Raw genomic sequence first — 21,928 nt, 5'->3', positions numbered from 1 at the left:
AAATTCTCCCCCGAGTGGAGGCCATATGATCCATTACCTTCTCAACACACTAATTTGATACCATGTAGTGAGCGTGTGCCATGTCAAAGTTGCTGTTGAAGTTCTGGGGTTACTGCAGATGGGAAATTGAGATGTTTGGTGGAGGAGAGAAGCTGGTGCAGATGAACGTAACACTGAGGCCGGTGTGCGCTGTTCACTTAGCCCTTGAACCACCACAGGTTCTTGTCCCACGAAGCCGTAAAAAAAGGAAATCGCAGACATGTTAGATTAGCAAGCAGAGAGAAACAAACTTTTAGAAAGGAAAGAAAAAGTTTATTTAAAGGAAGAAAGTAAAGACTCCCAGGTACACTGTACTTGGGAGGGACAAGGAAGCCTGTTGTGGGCCTGTGTCTAGCAGGATTTAATCCTTTGTTTTCCTCTCTTCTAAAATCTCATCTTCCTATTTTGTGTTGGCTCTTCCTCCTAGTGGCTATATTCCGGGCAGATGTGCCCATTTTCCCAGCTCTTGTCTTAGAGTTCCTCTTTTTACCTCCCCTGTCCAAGGTCTGCTAAAATTTACTGTCTCAAATTTTAACCTTAAAATTTACTGCCCTCATTAGCCCTCCTGAATTTCTCTGCCCTTATCTCAGAGGCATCCCTTAATTCTCCCGAAGTCTCTGCTGTTCCTGAAGCTGCCTGTGTAACCCTAACTTGCCCTGGACTCAACACTATAACAACAGCATTTTCAAATTATTAGGAGAACTCAGGAAAATAAAGAATTCTTTCTGCTTAGCAGAAATACTGAAAGGAGTAACAGAGTGGGTGACTATAAAGATTCTGGTCACCAAATCCAATGCTATGTGGGGGTGAGAGGGTGGAGGTAGGACGAAGATGGTTCTCCTCACCTCCTAGGATTTCTCTGTGACACCAGCTGGATGTCCTACAACTCAACCGCTCAGTGTAATTCTGACTCTGTTTCCCGGAAGATAGCCTCAGACACCACGGGTTTAAAGCTCATTCCTGCAAGGCTGCCTCCCTCCCCCACTCCAGATGCCAATCACCTGCCACCTCTTTGGGCTTGTTCAATTTGCTAGAATGGTTCTGAGAAACATTCTACTTGTGAGATCACTGGTTTATTATAACAGTCAGATGAAGAGAGGCACAGTCAGATGAAGAAAACAGTCAGATGAAGAGAGGCACAGAGCAAGGCATGGGAAAGGGGCCTGGCGCGCTGAGCATGCCACCCCCCAATACAGGAATACAAGTGAAAGAGGAACATGATCTTGATCAGATGAGCTTAGAGAGGGCTCCAGGACAGGTCTCCAGCACAGCTGAGTAGAAGGCAGACTGGAGCTGAAGCAAATGGAAGAGAAAGACAAGAAGAGAATGGTTTTCGGCAACAATAGATTGCAGTAGGTCGTGCGAGAGAGCATGAGAAATCCAGTCAGGGCAGGGAAGTGGGAGAAGATCAGCCCCTGTCATCCCCTACCTCCTTCACCTTGGGCTGCTCTCCCCCTACTCCCACTTTCCATCCCCTTCTTTGTCTTGTTCTATTTCCCCACCTCCCTTCCTTATCATGTCCCTTTAAATTCCTCATCTCTTTTCCTCAGCATTTTCCCTTCTCTCCCACCCTTGGGTTCAAAATCATATTCTAAAATTGCTGTTCTTTCAGAAGAGCTCACAGTCTCCTGAAAACAATATATTCACCTCTATTTCTTAATTTAATGAAATAGTCTGTCCCCCTTTCATATACTCTGGGGGGCCTCAACCAGTAAGAGGCTACCTTCATGGAGGGGTGGGGAGAAACAGCATGTTCTGGGTACCAGCTGTGGCAAGGGCTCCTCTGGTGGATTTGTGAGCCCTGGAACTGTTCACCTACCCAGCAGGTCATGCCAGGGGTTAGTAAGCACTGAGCAAGAGCAAGCTCGGGCGCTGAGGGCACAGACATTGTACTTCCAGATACGTGCTTCTGGGACCGGCAGCTGAATTACAGAGGAAGCACAGATACGTGAAAGATCATGATGTGTTAATGTGGCATGAAGAATGATTGGTAGAGGGCCTCCCCCGTGGCGCAGCGGTTGAGCGCTGGGTTGCGAAGCTGCCCGCAGCCTCTGCAGCGCCAGTTCGATCCCCGGCTGGTCCCCGGCCACCAGAGGAGGGTCCCACATGGCGCGCAGACCTCTCCTGCCGCCCGCTGCTCCCCTCAGCAGTGTCCTTCGGGCCTTCTGCCTGCTCTGCTCCCCACTCTGGCTCTGGTGAATTCTCTCACCCTCCCGCGCTTCTGACTGTACCCAGTGCATGTATAAACAAAACAAACAAACAAACAAATAAATAAATAAAACATGCCTCTTTAAAAAAAAAAAAAAAAGAATGATTGGTAGAAAAATTTATTGGAGACTGAGAAGGGAGGGTGTCTTTCGAGCAGGAGAGGACACAGATGAGCGTGATAATGGTTTCTACTGTAGGCTCTGTCCACAGAAACTAACATGTGTCATTTTCCTTAAGTGCTCAGAAAATGTTGTAAAGAAAATGATTTTATTCCCACCTTATAGATGTGGAAACTGAGGCTCAAAGAGAGTCAGTAACTTACTCAAGGTCTAAGCTCAAGGAAATGGAAGATCTGAAATTTGGCTCAGGGTCTCCTGAATTCCAAGTGTTTTGTCAGACTATGCAGTGTTCCACTGACTCTTTGAAAGGCAGGCTGCTTATGTCTCTGGATGACATTAACGTAGCTCATAAGCATAATTCCCCCGAGAGAGGGCCTCTGAATAAGCAGCTCTGCCATGGACCACACATGAGGGTGTCCACCCTATGTACCTGGACAACTTGGTTCTGAGGTCTAGATTCTAGAAGGGCTAGTAGTGACTTCATGCATCTAAGTCTGTGGTTCATTTTCTTTAGGTGTATGGAGAGGATACCATGGAGCCAGGGAACCTCACCCGGGTATCAGAGTTTGTTTTCCTGGGGTTCTCACAAATGTGGGAGCTCCAGATTTTCCTGTTTGTTGTGTTCCTGTTTGTCTACACCACCACTGTCGTGGGAAATCTCCTAATAGTGATCACAGTGACCTTGGACTCCAAGCTCCACACGCCCATGTACTTTTTGCTGAGAAACCTGGCTCTCTTAGACTTCTGTTTCTCCTCGGTCACAGCCCCAAAGATGCTGGTGGACTTCCTCTCTGAGAAGAAGACAATCTCCTACCAGGGCTGCATGGCCCAGCTCTTCTTCTTCCACTTTCTGGGAGGTGCCATGGTCTTCTTCCTCTCAGTGATGGCTTATGACCGCCTGGTCGCCATCTCCCGGCCCCTCCACTATGTCACCATCATGAACACTCAGCTCTGTGTGGGACTGGTGGTGACAGCCTGGATGGTAGGTTTCGTCCACTCCATCAGTCAACTGGTGCTGCTGCTCCCACTGCCATTTTGTGGCCCCAACATCCTGGATAACTTCTACTGTGATGTTCCACAAGTGCTGAGACTCGCCTGCACAGACACTTCCGTCCTGGAGTTCCTCATGATCTGCAACAGTGGCATGCTGGATGTCATCTGGTTCTTCCTCCTCCTGGTCTCCTACTCAGTCATCCTGGTGATGCTCAGGGCACACTCAGAGCAGGCCAGGAGGAAGGCGGCTTCCACCTGTACCACCCACATCATCGTGGTGTCGATGGTCTTCATTCCAAGCATTTACCTCTATGCCCGGCCTTTTGTCTCCTTCTCCATGGACAAGGCTGTGTCCATCAGCCACACAGTCATGACCCCCATGCTCAACCCCATGATCTACACCCTGCGGAACCAGGAGATGCAGGCGGCACTGAAGAGGCTAGGGAGGCGCCGGCTGGTTTGTAGAAGTGAGTGACATGGGTTTGTTCCTGCCCTTCGGCTGTTTCCCATCTGTCAAGGGAAGAAAGAGTCGCTGTATCTGGTCTCCTCCCGTCTTAGTTACACTCTGTACAGGTTGCTATAGAAGTGAGTGTGTTTTGAAAAGTAGCAACTTACTCAGATTTTAAGGAAAAGGGAAAATATCCTTATTGTTGTTTATAATGATTGAATGGAACACGTCTGTGACAATAAGCTATGCTCTCAAGGCCCCTCGAAAGCCACCCCCTCTTTTTTGCCTTTTTTTAAAGATTAATTTATTTATACATACAAGAACTGGGGTACAGGCCAGAGGTGCGGGGGGTGAGAGGATTCACCAGAGACAGAGCTGGGAGCAGAACAGGCAGATCTGCTGAAATACACTGCTGAGGGTGAGAGAATTACTGCTGTGGAGGCTGAGAATAGCTTCATAGGGCTGTGCTTAACCCTTGCACTACCAGGGAGGCCCCAGTGTGAATTTTCTACACAGGTACTTTCCTACAGTCCCGCCACACTCTCTTCGAAATGGGTACAGTCACAATACATTGCTGGATTTTTCAGACCTTATCCAAGTTTTGCCAAATGTCCCAAAATGTCTTACAGGAAGAGAATCTGGTTCACAATCATGTATTACACTTTATTGTCATGTCTTTTTACACCTTTTAATCCATAAGATTAATCTGCCAGTACTTTAAAAGATTACAGGCCAATTATTTTGTAGAATGTCCCCTGATCTGAATGTGTATGATGTTTAGACTTGGGTGATGCATCTTTGTTGCTTTGCCAGTAATATCCCAGAAGCCACGCCATGTTCTTATGGCATCCAGTGAGATGTGTGTGATTTTGTGTGGTCCTGTTGCTGATGTTCCTTTGCTTTGATAGCTTAGCTAAGGAGCTGTTCATCAGGCTTCTCACCTAGTTATTCATTTTCCCTTGGAAATTAATAAACATTTTGTGGGGAGTTACTTTGAGACTGTCCAGATATTTTAATGTCTGGTTCCTTATCAAACATCTGATTTATTCATTAGTTTATTTATATCTCTGTATATCTGTATTTTCTCTCCTCTATTCATTCAGTTATAATCCATTGCTATGATTACTTATTTTGATGTGCAATTTGTCATATTTGGCCAATTGAGGTCACTTCAAACTGTCCTCTGCGTTTTTTCATTCTTGGAGCATGTTATTTTCTGGCACAATGAAATACTTTACGTATTTGTACTCTTTCAACTCCAACTCTGGAAGCAGCTATTTCTTGAAATAATCTTGCTGTCTTCTTTTTTTTTTTTTTTTTTTTTTTTAAAGATTTATTTATTTATTTGTTTGTTTGTTTATACATACAAGCACTGGGTACAGTCAGAAGCGCGGGAGGGTGAGAGAATTCACCAGAGCCAGAGCGGGGAGCAGAGCAGGCAGAAGGACTGAAGTACACTGCTGAGGGGAGCAGCGGGCGGCAGGAGAGGTCTGCGCGCCATGTGGGACCCTCCTCTGGTGGCCGGGGAGCAACCGGGGATGGAACTGGCGCCGCGTAGACTGCGGGCAGCTTCGCAACCCAGTGCTCAACCGCTGCGCCACCGGGGAGGCCCAATCTTGCTGTCTTCTAAGGGATAGTAGTATTTAGAAGTCAATATATGAACACTAGTTGTGTTCATTGTTATATATATCATGCTTATAATAACATATAAATGGTTTGTACATAACATTTCATCTATCTACCTATTTATGTGTCTAAAACCAAAAATATGCTATTTATTTTCTATATGTCATCTCTTTTTATCCAATTTTTCCATTAATGCCTTTTATGTTTTAAATATTTTTAGAGTGTACAACTTTGATTCCTTTCTCTGTTCTTTTCTTTATCATTGTATTTATTACAGTGGTGGAGATACATGTATGTATATGTGTATGTGTGTATATATATAGGATATAGGATAAAGGTGGGTGTTATTTATTATACTAGAATGCAGTATTATATTACTATATAATAAATACTAAGTTAGTAATATATTAAATTATTAAAATATTTGCTTTATAGTAATATTGAGCAGAAAGTACAGAGACTTCCCATTTATTCCCGGCACCTGGAAAGATATCTCATATTCATGCTTAGAAAGAATCAACTTAATCAAAATAACCACCTTACCAAAAGCAATATACAGATTTAATGCACTTGAAATTTCACTACTTTGCAAGGAAACAGAACAACAAATACTAAAATTTATGTGGAATTACAAAAGACCACAAATAGCTAAAGCTATGTTAAGAAGAAAATTGAGTCATCATGTTACTTGTTTTAAACTATATTATAAAACAACAACAATTAAACAATAGAGTTCTGAAATAAAAATAGACACACAGATCAGTGGAATAAAATAAAAATCCCAGAAATAAATCCATGCATATATTAAAACCTATCTTATGACAAAGGAGGCTACAATCATACAATGGAGAGAGGAAAAATCTCTTCACAGATGATGTTTGGAAAACTGGACTTGTAAAAGAATGAAACTGGATCACTCTCTACCTTCATACACAAAAATAAATTCAAACTGAATTAAAGATTTGAAAATAAGACCCAAGACTATAAAACACATAGAAGAAAACATAGTGATACATCCCATGACATCAATGAAAAAGATGTCCTTGGGGACTCAACCCCAGTCACAGGGGAAGTAAAGGCAAAAATGAAAAATTGGAACTGCATCGAATTGAGAATTTTTGCACAGCAGAAGAAAATATCAGCAGTTTAAAATGGCTGGCTACGGAGGAGATAACACTTGCATGTTGCACATTTGATAGAGGATTGACATCCAAGGTATATAAAGAACATATCCAAATTAACAGCAGAAAAGCCAGCAACCCAATTAAGAAATGAGTGATTGCTTCCCTGGTGACAAGGGGTTAAGTGTCAGCACAATAAAGCAGTCCACAGCAGCCACTGCAGCAGGAGTTCAATCTCCAGCCAGGGAGGTGACCCACATGGTGCATCAGACCTCTCCTGTCATGCCCACTGCTCCCCTCAGCAGCGTATTTCAGTGATCTGCCTGTTCTGCTCCCCATTCCGTCTCTGGTGAATCCTCTCAACCCCTGCACCTCTGGCCTACATCCCAGCTCTTGTATGCATAAATAAATAAATCTTTAAAAGAAAAAAAGAGGGCCTCCCCGGTGGCGTAGCGGTTGAACGCTGGGTTGCGAAGCTGCCCGCAGCCTCTGCAGCGCCAGTTCCATCCCCGGCTGCTCCCCGGCCACTGGAGGAGGGTCCCACATGGCACAGACCTCTCCTGCCGCCCGCTGCTCCCCTCAGCAGTGTACTTCGGTCTTTCTGCCTGCTCTGCTCCCCGCTCTGGCTCTGGTGGATTCTCTCACCCTCCCGCGCTTCTGACTGTACCCAGTGCTTGTATAAATAAATAAACAAATAAATCTTTAAAAAAAAAAAAAGAAAAAAAGAAAGGAGTGGAGGATCTGTGTAGTTGCTTTTGCAGAGAAGATAAACATGACCAACAGACATGTAAAAGGATGTTTATCATCATGTTTTATTAAGGAAATGAAGGTAAAAATGTTTTGGCCAACACAAATGTAAATAGTATTGTGTTTTTAATTTCAAATTGCATCTGAATTGTAATTGCATTTGTTGTTCTAGTCCATAGGAAAGCAATTGAATTTTGTAGGTTAGCCTTGTGTCCAGAAACCATGCTTATTAGTTTCAGGAGGGTTGGTTTTTTTTTGGTCAATTCTTTCAGATTTTCCACAAAGGTAGTTTAATTTCTTTCTTTCTAATCTGTATGCCTTTCCTTTCCTTTCCTTTCCTTGTATTAAGCAGGACTTCCAGTAAGATGTTGAAAATGAGACTTGTGCCTCATCTTAATCAGAAAGTTTCAAAATTTTCACCATTAAGTATCGTGTTAGCTATGTTTTATGGATATTATTTTTTTTTAAAGATTTATTTATTTTTAAATGAGAGCCGGGGTACAGACCAGATGTGCGGGAGGGTGAGAGGATTCACCAGAGACAGAGTAGGGAACAGAACAGGCAGACTGACAAAATACACTGCTGAGGGGAGCAGCAGGCGAGACAGGAGAGGTCTGCTGGGCCATGTGGGATTCTCACCCAGCTGGCCGGGATCGAACCCGCGCTGCAGAGGCTGTGGACAGCTTCACAGTGAGGCACTCAACCGCCAGCGCCACCAGGGAGGCCCTTGTAGATAATATTTTTTGAGAGACTTGAGAGGAGAAAAATACAAGCTAGAATATGATGTTGTCTTTTGAGTCTGTGAGTTTGGAGTGTGGGGTCCTTGGGTTCACTCTGGGAAAGGTTTTGTTATAGTGTTATAGGGCAGGGAGAGGGACAGCCCAAACCCCACAAACCTGCCTATTCTAAATGGGTTCTGCCATCCGCCGCATCAACACAAAACATAGGAGACTTTAATGGGAAGGAACTTTAATAAAACTAGGAAACAATACAGGTAAGGCAAAGAGTCTAGTTTCTAAATGAAGCACCCAAAGTTACCCGTCCCCTCGTGGGTAAAAGTCCATCCATATGGGAATGGCGCAGAGCAAGGCCCCAAAGCCTGCCACAAGTCTAAAGCATCTTCCAGTGGGGACCCTCAGAAAAGGGTCAGAAACAACCAGACAAGCCCGGAAGGAAAAGAGCAAAATCAACATCAAGATAAAAGCTGCCATGGTCACCTCCCCACGGGTCTCACCCACATCTCTGTCATCCAGTCCGCGACCAAAAGACAAGCGCAGTTTCTTCACTTGCCTCTAGGCTCCATGCGCCTCCTCCAGGTCTCCTGGCTCCATCCTGCTTCCTTCCTCAGTCTCTTCTGTAGCTTCTTCTCTCCTTGCTCAGGTCCACCCTCCCTTGGGTAGGGCAGGGAACCTGGAACTTCCCCCTTTCCTGGGGACCACCCTGTTACAATAGGGCAGCCCCAATATTGAACAGGACATCCTTTTCCCCCTAACAGTTTCACCAGAGCTCCTGTTTCAGCGGCACGCAGCAAGTTTCCCTGGCAAGTTTCTTCACAAGACAGAGACGTTGGTTATATTTATTTATTTATTTATTTATTTATTTATTTATTTATTTAAAGATGTATTTATTTATTTATTTATACAAGCACTGGGTACAGTCAGAAGCACGGGAGGGTGAGAGAATTCACCAGAGCCAGAGCGGGGAGCAGAGCAGGCAGAAAGACCGAAGTACACTGCTGAGGGGAGCAGCGGGCGGCAGGAGAGGTCTGCGCGCCATGCGGGACCCTCCTCCCGTGGCCGGGGAGCAGCTGGTTATCGAACCGGTGCTGGAGAGGCTGCAGGCAGCTCTGCAACCCAGCGCTCAACTGCTGCTCCACCGGGGAGGCCCTATATTTAAAGGGCAGGTTTATTAGGGAAAGGGACGGAAGAGTAAAAGACACTTGCATAGACACAAGCGGGCAGGAAGAGCTACCCCAGAAGGGACAGATCTGCTGAGAGAGGCCTGCATGGTTGTGGGGGTGGGGGTGGGGATGGGGCCTTAAGGAGAGCTGCCTCTGCTGAGGAAAGTCAGTGAAGAGAAGTCCTGGCAGGTACAGGTCATGGGCAGGCAGGAAGGTGCTGCCCTGGGGAGGGAGAGAGTTGGTGAAAGTGTTATAGGGCAGCTCCGATATTGAACGGGTTGCCTGGCTGTGGGTCAAAGGAAGCACCTGCATAGTCACAGGTGGGCAGAGGGAGTGCTGTCCCGAGCCTGCGCAGAGGCTGCAGGGATATAGTCTTCCTCTGCTTGGGAGGGGCTCATTCCTTGTGAGCCTTCCGGTTAGTTGCTGATTTTGGATAACTAGAATCTGAAAGGGACCAAATGGGAGATTCCACAATGGGCTCAATTTCATATCTTTACCTTTGGGGTCTGTTGGGCTCAATCTCCGTATCTTTATCTTTGGGTCTATGCTCTAGACACTCCCTAAAACAGTCGGATACCTCTTGGATCTTATGCTTTGTAATCTAAGCGTTGGCACATAAGCATCTTGGTTTCCATAGCTGTGTCAATGGCTATGCTAATCCCTTCTACCCCCACCTCCAGCACCTGGAATTTTGTGAGCCAGATTTCTGGTCCTGTGCTCACCTCCTTTTCGGTTTTTCTATTCTGTCCTCCATCAGAATATACAAGAAATCTCTTTTTTTTTTAATAATAAATTTTATTTTTATATTCCACAATACAATTGCAAAAGCCCCATTCTGACCCCAATCCTTCCCTTCCCGCCCCCCACCCCCCAAAAAGTGTCTTTGGTTCATAGTTTTTTGTTGATTTTGATTTTCACTTTCTTATATTCATTTTCCTGGTCCCTTATTTAAGTTTTCTAGATTCCTGCTATGAGTGAGACCATCCGGTATTTTTCTTTTTCTTTTTGGCTTATTTCGCTGAGCATGATCCCTTCCAGCGCCATCCATGTTGCTGCAAATTGCATGTGTTTATTTTTTTTGAATGCTGAGTAATATTCCATGGTATATATGTACCACATCTTCTTGATCCAGTCATCTATTTTTGGGCATTTGGGCTGTTTCCAAAGCTTAGCTATTGTAAACAGTGCTGCTATAAACATAGGGGTACAGGTGTTCTTTGGAATGGATGTTTCTGTGTCCTTTGGGTAAATACCTAGGAGTGGAATTGCTGGATCATATGGAAGCTCTATGTTTAGTAGGTCCAGAAATCTCCACACAGCTCTCCATAGTGGTTGGACCAGTTTGCACTCCCACCAACAGTGCACAAGAGTTCCTTTTTCTCCACACCCTCGCCAACATTTGTTGTTGCTAGTTTTTTTAATATGTGCCATTCTCACTGGTGTGAGATGATATCTCATGGTAGTTTTGATTTGCATTTCCCTGATTACAAGTGATGTTGAACATTTTTTCATATGTCTGTTGGCCATTTGCATTTCCTCTTCAGAGAAGTTTCTTTTTAGCTCTTCTGCCCATTTTTTGACTGGATTATTTTCTTTGTTGTTGCTGAGTCTCATCAGCTCTTTGCAGATTTTTGTGATCAGTCCTTTATCATTAGTGTTGGGTGCAAAAATGTTCTCCCAGTTGGTGGGGTTTCTCTTTGTTTTTGTTATTGTCTCTTTTGCTGTGCAGAAGGTCTTTAATTTGATGTAGTCCCAGCTGTTTATCTTTGCCTTCACTATCACTGCTTTGGGTGATGTGTCTGTAAAGATGTCTTTGATGTGCAAATCCCGTACTGTTTCGCCTATATTTCCTTCTATGTATTTTATGGTTTCAGGTCTTATGTCTAGTTCTTTAATCCATTTTGAGTTGATTTTTGTGTATGGTGTGAGGTAGTGGTCAAGCTTCATTCTTTTGCATGTAGCGACCCAGTTTTCCCAGCACCATTTATTGAACAAACTTTCTTTGCTCCAATGCATAGTCTTTGCTCCTTTGTCAAAGATTAGTTGACCATAAATCTGTGGGTTTATTTCTGGATTTTCTATTCGATTCCATTGGTCTGTATGTCTGTTCTTGTTCCAATACCATGCAGTTTTGATGATTATGGCTTTGTAGTATAGTTTGAAGTCTGGGAGTGTGATGCCTCCATTTCCTTCTTTTTTTTTCACTAGAGCTTTGGCTATTCAGGGTTTTTGGTGATTCCATATGAATTTCATCAATAATTGTTCTATTTCTTTGAAGAATGACATTGAAATTTTGATTGGAATAGCATTGAATCTCTATATTGCTTTTGGTAGGATGGCCATTTTAATAATGTTTATTCTTCCAATCCATGAGCAGGGGATGTCTTTCCATTTCTTTGTGTCTTCTTCTATTTCTTTTAACAGTGTTTTATAGTTTTCTTTGTATAGGTCCTTTACCTCTTTTGTTAGATTTATTCCCAAATATTTGATTTTTTTTTGTTTCGATAATAAAAGGGATGGTTTTTTTGATTTCTTCTTCTTCAGATTTGTTGTCTGTGTATAGGAAGGCTACTGACTTTTGCGTGTTGATTTTGTATCCTGCCACTTTACTGAATTGATTGATGAGTTGAATTAGTTTTTCTGTGGAGATTTTGGGGTTCTCTATGTATATTATCATATCGTCTGCAAATAGTGATAGTTTGACTTCTTCTTTTCCTATTTGGATTCCTTGGATGTCTTTCTCTTGTCTTATTGCTCTGGCTAGGACTTCCAGTATTATATTGAAAAGCAGTGGTGAGAGTGGACATCCTTGTCTTGTTCCAGATCTTAATGGAATTGCTTTCAGCTTTTCACCATTGAGAATGATACTGGCTGTTGGCTTGTCATAGATGGGCTTTATGATGTTGAGGTATGTTCCTTGTATCCCAAGAATTTCAAGGGCTTTTATCATGAATGGGTGTTGCACTTTGTCGAAAGCTTTCTCAGCATCTATTGATATTATCATATGGTTTTTATATTTCTTTTTGTTGATGTGTTGGATAACGTTGATTGATTTTCGGATGTTAAACCATCCTTGTGTCCCTGGAATGAATCCAACTTGGTCGTGGTGAATTATCTTATGGATACATTGTTGGATTCTGATAGCTAAAATTTTATTGAGGATTTTTGCATCAGTGTTCATTAGGGAGATTGGCCTGTAGTTTTCCTTTTTTGTGTTGTCCTTATTCGGTTTTGGTATTAGTGTAATATTGGCTTCATAGAACTATACAAGAAATCTCTTAAGAGTGAAGTCAGAATCATAAGAAATTAATCCAGGTAATTTACTCTTTTTTTTTTTAAAGATTTATTTATACTTTATACAAGCACTGGGCACAGTCAGAAGTGCGGGAGGGTGAGAGAATTCACCAGAGTCAGAGTAGGGAGCAGAGCAGGCAGACCGACGAAGTTCACTGCTGAGAGGAGCAGCGGGCGGCAGGAGAGGTCTGCGCGCCATGCGGGACCCTCACCTGGCGGCTGGGGATCAAACCAGCACTAAAGAGGCTGCGGGCAGCTTCCCAAGCCAGCGCTCAACCGCTGCGCCACTGGGGAGGCCCAGGTAATTTACTCTTAATAACGTTACAGTTAGTAACATCTGATAGTCAATGAGATTGATAAGATCTATTTCCTTCCCATCCCTCCCCCCCCTTCAAACCAGACTAATTTAACAACCAGCTGGGCTTTAAAATCGGCTAAAACTTTAAATATTGGGAAGAATTCATATTTTAAAATCTACGTCTCTTGTATGTGTGAAAGAACACATATGTTTTTACATACCAGGAAACTTTATTTAAATAATTGCAACACAAGAACTAGGATCCACCTGAAAATCTCATGTAGAACCAAGATCTCTGTCTATGAAATCTTGGATTTTGTAGTACATCAAGGTTATAAAGTCTGCTAATTCTAATTCTAAACAGTTTATCATAAAAGAAAATACATGCGCTTCCTTTATGAAAAGAAGGATTTTATCCAGTAACAATTCATGTTTAAAGAATACTAGATTCATCTGTAATGGTAGTGGAATTGGATATGGATGGGGCAAATCAACCGTGGGTCTAAGTGATGCCAGTGCCTGCCCTACCAGATACAAAAGCAAGCATTCCTTTCTCTTGCATTTAACAAGCTTGTTTGCTTAACAAGTTTGTCTTCCTGCATTCTAAGGAAAAGAAGGAACATTCCTAAGCAGATAGCATGGAAATTCAACACCAGGGGGTTAACAAAGCAGAGATGGTGACCCTCACTAATCTGCATATGACTGCATCAAAATGCCAAGCTGGCCCTTGCTCTTTTCCCCTTATTTTAAAACTCCCTTGTATAAATCCCCCTACATTGTGCCAAAGAGCAGGACGGTGGTCTTTCAGACATGAGCCTGCTGCCCTCCTCAGTATGTCAACAAATTAAACTACTTTCCTTCTCAAACTCTGTTTCCTTTTATTGGCTGGGGGAAACTGAGGCAGGCATTTGGTATCATGATTGCAAAATAAAAGACTTAACAGGGTTTTGGTTTCCAATGTACTATACAAACATTTGCTCATGTATGATATTATCCAAGTTGAGATCAATTAATTTTTTATAAAAGATTTGTTTTACTTATACAGGAACTGGGGTACAGGCTAGAGGCATGGGAGGGTGAGAGGATTCACCAGAGACAGAGCAGGGAGCAGAACAGGCAGATGGGCCAAAAACACTGCTGAGGGGAGCAGCAGGCAAGACAGGAGAGGTCTGCCATGCCATGTGGGTATCTCCCTGGCTGACTGGGAATCGAACCCATGCTGCAGAGGCTGTGGACAGCTTCACAGTGCAGCACTAACCCGCTGCACCACTGGGGAAGTCAAATCAATTAATTTTTTAATGTAAGATATCAAAGCAGTTGTTTGATGATGCTATGAGAGAGAACTGTCATGTCGACAGAGAACAGTGAAATTTGATGTCAGTGGTTCAAATTTCTAGCATTTAATAAAAATGCAAATTCTTGGGCTCTATCCACAACCTATTACTTCAAAAAATGCAGTGTGTAGTTTTTAAAATTTAACATGTCCTCCAGGTAATGCAAAGTGAACCATTGTTGTAAGAAGTGGGGCTTTTGGACCTCCCTGGTGGTACTGTTATAGGACAGCCCCGATATTGAACAGGTTCCTGGCTGTGGGTCCTCACCCGCGCGCTTAAAAGGGACTTACTAATACTCCACTACAGGCACACACAAAAGGTTAATAAAAGGTTTATTTACAAGGGAAAAGGAAATAAGGAAAATGTACAACTCAGGGAGAAAATAGGGAAATGAAGTCTTTAATGCGTCCTACCCGATCCGCCGACTTTGGAAACCCAAAGTCACTCTGAGAGCTGGCCAGATGCTGCGAGCTGGTGGAGAGCCAAAATGGGGGACCCCCCAAAGCCCACGTGTCTGGCTTTATACCAACCTGGCTGCTGAACCCCACCCTCAGGTCCCAGCCACCTTCCCTTTGGTGGTGATGGGATTTGGAGTTCCCAGTATCTTTGGCTTTGGCCTGGGGTGGGGGTGGAGTCCACAAAGCCTGTATGGAATTAGCTTTAGGACATCCTTTTCCCCCTAACAGTACAAGGGGTTAAGACGCAGCTCTATGAGGCTATCAGCAGCCACTGCAGCATGAGTTCAATGCCGGCCAAGGGGGTGACCCACTTGGCATAGCAGACCTCTCCTGTCTCGCCCACTGCTCCCCTCAGCAGTGTATTTCAGTCAATCTGCCTGTTCTGTTCCCCACTCTGTTTCTGGTGAATCCTGTCACCTCCCTGCACCTCTGGCCTGTACCCCAGTTCTTTAAAAAAAAAAAGGGGGGGGGAAGAAATGGGGCTTTCTAAAACTCCCAGGAGACTCTCTGACCTGCTAATCCTATATTTCTTATCTCTACAGTTCTCAATGTCCTTGGTGGGGGTTTGCCCCCAAGGCAGACCTCTCAACACGAAGTATTTTGGGCAGACTTGGAAACTTTTTAACAACTCCCACTGCTCCCTCACCCCCAGTGGGGACCAGCTGCTTCCTAAGCCCAGACCAGTAATTTCTCCCTGAGGATATCTCCTGGGCCCCAGGGCCACGCCGTGAGCAGCGTGAGTGAGCTGCTGGCAAGCACCAGGACACCGCGAGGCTGTCTGGAGAAGACCCCCAGCAGGATGTAAGACCTGGACTCTTCTCTCCCTCTCAAGCTGAAGAAGGCGAGAGTTTCCATCCTGCTGGCAGGTCAGCTGGAGCTAAGTTGTTGGAAACACCTCCTGGAAGGTGGGGGCGTTCACAGAGACCGCCTTGGTGGGGGTCGATGCAGAATGTGAGGAGAGCACTGGGAACTCTTCAAGGGGAATGTGCGGTTGAAAACTGCTTCTTTACCTTGCGTGTGACAACCAGTAATTTTAGCAGCCGAGCACAGAACTTGCCTGTGGCATAGGGAACATGGGATGAGGAAAGCCCCTAAAAAATTCTCCCCCGAGTGGAGGCCATATGATCCATTACCTTCTCAACACACTAATTTGATACCATGTAGTGAGCGTGTGCCATGTCAAAGTTGCTGTTGAAGTTCTGGGGTTACTGCAGATGGGAAATTGAGATGTTTGGTGGAGGAGAGAAGCTGGTGCAGATGAACGTAACACTGAGGCCGGTGTGCGCTGTTCACTTAGCCCTTCTCTCCCACCCTTGGGTTCAAAATCATATTCTAAAATTGTTGTTCTTTCAGAAGAGCTCACAGTCTCCTGCAAACAATATATTCACCTCCATTTCTTAATTTAATGAAATAGTCTGTCCCCTTTTCATATACTCTGGGGGGCCTCAACCAGTAAGAGGCTACCTTCATGGAGGGGTGGGGAGAAACAGCATGTTCTGGGTACCAGCTGTGGCAAGGGCTCCTCTGGTGGATTTGTGAGCCCTGGAACTGTTCACCTACCCAGCAGGTCATGCCAGGGGTTAGTAAGCACTGAGCAAGAGCAAGCTTGGGCGCTGAGGGCACAGACATTGTACTTCCAGATACGTGCTTCTGGGACCGGCAGCTGAATTACAGAGGAAGCACAGATACGTGAAAGCTCATGATGTGTTAATGTGGCATGAAGAATGATTGGTAGAAAAATTTATTGGAGACTGAGAAGGGAGGGTGTCTTTCGAGCAGGAGAGGACACAGATGAGCGTGATAATGGTTTCTACTGTAGGCTCTGTCCACAGAAACTAACATGTGTCATTTTCCTTAAGTGCTCAGAAAGTGTTGTAAAGAAAATGTTTTTATTCCCACCTTATAGATGTGGAAGCTGGCATTCAAAGAGATTGAGTGACTTATTCAAAGTCTAAGCTCAAGGAAATGGAAGATCTGAAATTTGGCTCAGGGTGTCCTAGACTCCAAGTGTTTTGTCAGACTATGCAGTGTTCCACTGACTCTTTGAAAGGCAGGCTGCTTATGTCTCTGGATGACATTAACGTAGCTCACAACTGTAATTCCCCCGAGAGAGGGCCTCTGAATAAGCAGCTCTGCCATGGACCACACATGAGGGTGTCCATCCTATGTACCTGGACAACTTGGTTCTGAGGTCCAGAGTTCTAGAAGGGCTAGTAGTGACTTCATGCATTTAAGTCTGTGGTTCATTTTCTTTAGGTGTATGGAGAGGACACCATGGAGCCAGGGAACCTCACTTGGGTATCAGAATTTATCTTCCTGGGTCTCTCACAGACTCCAGAGCTCCAGGTTTTCCTGTTTGTTGTGTTCCTGTTTGTCTATACCATCACTGTCGTGGGAAATCTCCTAATAGTGATCACAGTGACCTTGGACTCCAAGCTCCACACGCCCATGTACTTTCTGCTGAGAAACCTGGCTATCATAGACTTCTGTTTCTCCTCGGTCACTGCCCCAAAGATGCTGGTGGACTTCCTCTCTGAGAAGAAGACAATCTCCTACCAGGGCTGCATGGCCCAGCTCTTCTTCTTCCACTTTCTGGGAGGTGCCATGGTCTTCTTCCTTTCAGTGATGGCTTATGACCGCCTGGTCGCCATCTCCCGGCCCCTCCACTATGTCACCATCATGAACACTCAGCTCTGTGTGGGGCTGGTGGTGGCTGGGTGGGTGGGGGGCTTCATCCACTCCATCAGTCAACTGGTGCTGCTGCTCCCACTGCCATTTTGTGGCCCCAACATCCTGGATAACTTCTACTGTGATGTTCCACAAGTGCTGAAACTTGCCTGCACAGACACTTCCATCCTGGAGTTCCTCATAATTTCCAACAGTGGCATGCTGGATGTCATCTGGTTCTTCCTCCTCCTGGTCTCCTACTCCATCATCCTGATGATGCTCAGGGCACACTCAGAGCAGGCCAGGAGGAAGGCAGTTTCCACCTGTACTTCCCACATCATTGTGGTGTCAATGATCTTCATTCCAAGCATTTACCTCTATGCCCGGCCTTTCACCCCCTTCTCCATGGACAAGGCTGTGTCCCTCTGCCACACAGTCATGACCCCCATGCTCAACCCCATGATCTACACCCTGCGGAACCAGGAGATGCAGGCGGCATTGAAGAGACTAGGGAGGCGTCGGCTGGCTTGTAAAAGTGAGTGACTGTGTCTCCCTTTTTCATTTGTGAAGTGAAGAGACACTGCATCTGTTTATCGGTACGTTGTGAGGGTCATTGTAGAAGTGAATGAGTGTTGAAATTAAGCAACTTATTCTGACTTTTAGGAAACAAGAAACGGTCCTCCCAGTGGCTCAGGTTTTTGATAAAGTGCTCTAAACTCCACAACAATGAGAAGTTTTCAGGGCTGTGGAAACCATGTTCTTCCCTCTCCTGGTGGACAAGCCACCTGTGAGGAGGGAGAGTTTTTTTTTCCAGCAAGAGCAATTCTATTTTACGTGGGTTTTTTTTTTTTTGTTTGCTTTTTAAAAATGATTTATTTAATTTACACATACAAGAGCTGGGGTGTAGGTCCGAGGTGTGGGGCGGGGTGGGGGTGAGAGGATTCACCAGAGACGGAGTGGGGAAACAGAACAGGAGGATTGACTGAAATACGCCACTGAAGGGAGCAGTTGGTGAGACAGGAGAGGTCTGCTGTGCCATGTGGGTAGCTCCCTGGCTAGGGATCAAACTCGTGCTGCAGTGACTGTGGATAGGTGCATCAGGCTGAGACTTAACCCCTTGAACCACCAGGGAGACCCTATTTTAGGTGTTGTGACTTCTCTCCCAGGCACCCCTTTTGGTCTTCATTCAAAGTGTGAGACCTACCCCCCAAATTGTGAGCCCTTGATCTGTAACTTATCAACCTGATGACCTTGGATGAGCCACCTGGTCTCACTTGGTCTCACGGATCTTCCTCACCTGCCTGGCATGAAGCAATATGTCCCAATAATCTCACACATTTTTAAAAGATTCAAATTAATGCTGTGTAAGAATATTTTGCAAAGCACAAAGCTGATGTAAGGATATTGGTATTACTATTCCTGACATTTTTCTTTCATCAGTTGAGTTTGGTTTACAAGTAGGGTAGAAATTCCTAAGTGCAGTGAGAGAAATATGGAGAGAGTGAGGACTAAACTCTAGGGGTACCATGACGTGCACCCACAGGTGACACAAATAGCAGAGAGTGACCCTAAAAATTGGGTCATATCTCTAAGACTCTGACTCTGACTGCTATTTGCTTCCCACTCCCATTTTCAGACTCATTCCTCTTGCAAACAGGAATGGAAATATCCATTTATTTATTTTTTTTGCTCATTCATATTTGTAAATATGCATTCGGTTCCTAATGCAGTCTTTCATGCATAGAAAGTGATCTATAACAGTTTGTTAACTTCGTTACCATCGTATCTGCTTTCCCCTGTCTCTCCCAACATTGATTTCTGCCAATTTAGTCTTTATATTCATCCGAGCTATTTTTTGTTTTTTACCCAAGTCACTGATGTGCTTTGCTCTCCCTCTGCCTGGGCATCTTTGCCATTTACCCATTTTATGTTTCCACAAATATCAAACTGGGGCTTTGGGGTCAGGTTGTGTGGTCGAGTGGAAGAGAAGAAATTGGCTATGATTAGAGTGGCTATGACCCCAACAAGCTTAAAAAAAATAGGGGTTGATTTTATGGACATAAGTCTCCCTAAAGTTAGGTAGAGCTGGGTATCATGGGAATGAGTCAGTGCAGGGATTGACACAGATGATGTCCCTCTCTCCCCCCGTCCCTCCCTGCTGATGAAGGCCCCCTGCGTGTCTTGAATGGGGACCTCCAGCCCCAGGCCTGACCCTTCCGTTCTGCTTTCCGTAGTCAGCTCTCTGTCTTTCAGAGACAAAGTCCTGTGATTGGCTGAGGGTAGACCACGTGTCCCAGGTAGCTGAGGGCTACACAGGTCATGTCACCTGACTGTTCAGGTCCATCTCTTCAGCAGGAGTTGTGGATGTTTCTTCCCAGAGAAGGAGCATGTGAGTACAAAGACTTGCTAGACCTGTCCTCCAAGTAAGGAACAAGCAGGACACCCAATATGTGGCACTAGACAAGGAACTGCCCATCAGTTATAGGTTATTCATTCACTAATCAAGTAACCATTGAGTATCTGCACTCCACTCTTCCTATTCTAATTTGTCTTCTTTAGTCCTAGGTTCTCAGGGAAACTGACTTTGTTTTGGCTAAACCACAGAAAGAGAGGCCAGGAGGCTGAGGACGAAGCGGCTGACCAGCAGGGGCCCAGGCGATTGCTGTGGGAGCTGGGGTGCTGAGACCAAAAGCTGGAGGGAAGAGAACTGGAGCACCCCAGGACGATGCCCGTCGGGTACCCACCTCCAGCCACATCTACAGCTCATGGGTGCAGGAGCTTAGCTGTGACAGGGCGGGGGGTGCATACACACCACAAGGAGGTTCTTTCTCTGTGGAGAATTTAGAAACAATAGCAAAAGTGACTAGCCGTGCTTTTTACTAGTGCCATGCCTGGGCCACTCTAAACCACGTGACCGCTAAAATCCTCCTTCCTGCCAGGCAGATTGCCCCCGTTACCCTGGCCTCTGCAGGCCTGTTATGTGTGTGGGGGGGGACAGGGGATGTATGTTAGAGAGGGGATCCTGAGAAAGTGAGGGAGAATTAGCATTGGAGACAGGAGAAGACTCAGGTTCCCTGTGAGGGAGGAGGATGTGAGCAGTTAGAAAAAGAGCCCTGTGTGCTCTCCCTGAGTCTGCACAGGCAGCAGTAACACAGCAGCGCGACTGTGGGGTGATCCCTGAGGTAAAGGCCAATGGGGGGGCAGGAGGCTGAGCTGAAGTTCCATCTTCCAGGACAGAATGTGGCAGGGAGGCCCTGTACACCCACACAAGAGCCTGCAAACGGGGACCTTGAACCACAGACTCTGGGCACAAGTGTGGCTGTTGATGTAGTATCGTGTGGGTGCCTGGGTGCTAACTGGTGTCTCCATGTGGCCTGACATCCTCGCCGCATGGCAGCTGGATTCCTGCACAAGCATCCTGAGGGTCAGTGAAGTTGACTCCTTCCTGCATCCAGCCCCAGAAGGCAGTGGCCTCACTTCTACCAGATTCTATCAGTCAGAAGCAAGCTATGACGTTTGGCCCACTTTCAAGGGAGAGGAATTAAGCTTCATTTTTTGAATGAAGATTGTCAAAGGATTTGTGGACATGCTTCTAAATTGCCATTGATGTAGATAGGAGCCAGAAAATTAAAGAGTTTGAATTTTAATCTAAGCGTCATCAGAGTCTTTGGGAGAGTTTAGGTGGAGATGGGGATGGTGACAGAATCTAATTTATTCTTTAAAAAGGTCATGTTGGATAGCTAAGCTTTGGAAACAACCCAAATGCCCAAAAATAGATGACTGGATCAAGAAGATGTGGTACATATACACCATGGAATATTACTCAGCATTCAAAAAAGATAAACACATGCAATTTGCAGCAACATGGATGGCGCTGGAAGGGATCATGCTCAGCGAAATAAGCCAGAAAGAAAAAGAAAAATACCGGATGGTCTCACTCATAGCAGGAATCTAGAAAACTTAAATAAGGGACCAGGAAAATGAATAACTATAAGAAAGTGAAAATCAAAATCAACAAAAAAACTATGAACCAGAGATACTCTATGGGGGGTGGGGGGCGGGGAGGGGAGGGATTGGGGTCAAAATAAGGGGGTTGCAATTGCATGGGGAATATAAAAATAAAATTTATTGAAAAAAAATCATGCCCATAAAATGCAACCCAGTTTAAAAAAAAAAAAAAAAAAAAAAAAGGTCATGGCTGCTAGGCTGAGGATGAGTTATGGAGGTCAAACCTGGTGCCCTGGGTTAAGAATGTGACTTGGAGCAAGGTGATCTGGATTCAAGTTGAAGTTTCTGCACTCACTAGCTATTACCTTGGGCAAGTCTCCTAATAGTAGAAGGCGTAGAATTTCCCTTTTGCAATTATGAAAGGATCTACCTGGGGTTTTGTCCACCTGCAGACCTGCAGAGGACTGTGTGTTGTGTCTTTTCTCTGTTGGATACCTGGTTTTGTGACTACCATAACCCTAATGCCCAGTACTCTTTCTAGATGTATTGAGATGCCAGGATACAAAATGGGTCAATGTGGACCCTTTCCCGTGGTGAGAATGTGCAGTCCAAGGGGGCCGATGTGGGGTAGATGCTTCCCTCTCAGGGACCCAGCCCTTACCCCTTATTCTGCTCCTCCCTGCACCCTGTCCTCCAGGGTGGCTTCCATCTTCCCCTCCAATGGGGCA

At 45.0% G+C, this 21,928-nt stretch overlaps 2 protein-coding genes across 4 annotated transcripts in view; both read left to right on the top strand.

Moving 5' to 3' along the window:
- LOC119230756 (olfactory receptor 4D2-like) overlaps positions 1-15,407 on the top strand; it is a 28,149-nt gene extending 12,742 nt beyond the window's left edge. For all 3 annotated transcript variants that reach the window (XM_037492242.2, XM_037492241.2, XM_037492243.2), the window contains exons 2-3: positions 2,881-3,826; positions 15,128-15,407. In XM_037492242.2, coding sequence (XP_037348139.1) covers positions 2,899-3,826; positions 15,128-15,210 — 1,011 coding nt within the window. In that variant the 5' untranslated portion in view covers positions 2,881-2,898 and the 3' untranslated portion in view covers positions 15,211-15,407. The remainder of the gene's footprint in view (positions 1-2,880; positions 3,827-15,127) is intronic.
- LOC119231548 (olfactory receptor 4D2) lies at positions 15,399-17,795 on the top strand. Its single transcript, XM_037493257.2, has 2 exons — positions 15,399-15,451; positions 16,842-17,795. Exon 2 carries the CDS (start codon positions 16,860-16,862, stop codon positions 17,793-17,795), a length of 936 nt encoding a protein of 311 aa, XP_037349154.1. The 5' UTR covers positions 15,399-15,451; positions 16,842-16,859.
- Positions 17,796-21,928: the final 4,133 nt, after the last annotated feature.

The sequence above is a fragment of the Talpa occidentalis genome, unplaced genomic scaffold, assembly GCF_014898055.3.
Source record: "Talpa occidentalis isolate TD23 unplaced genomic scaffold, MPIMG_talOcc4v2.1 talOcc4.7, whole genome shotgun sequence".
In the NCBI taxonomy this organism is placed as follows: domain Eukaryota; kingdom Metazoa; phylum Chordata; class Mammalia; order Eulipotyphla; family Talpidae; genus Talpa; species Talpa occidentalis.
Note: the sequence above shows the minus strand (reverse complement) of the source record. Positions and strands in the feature narration are given on the sequence as shown.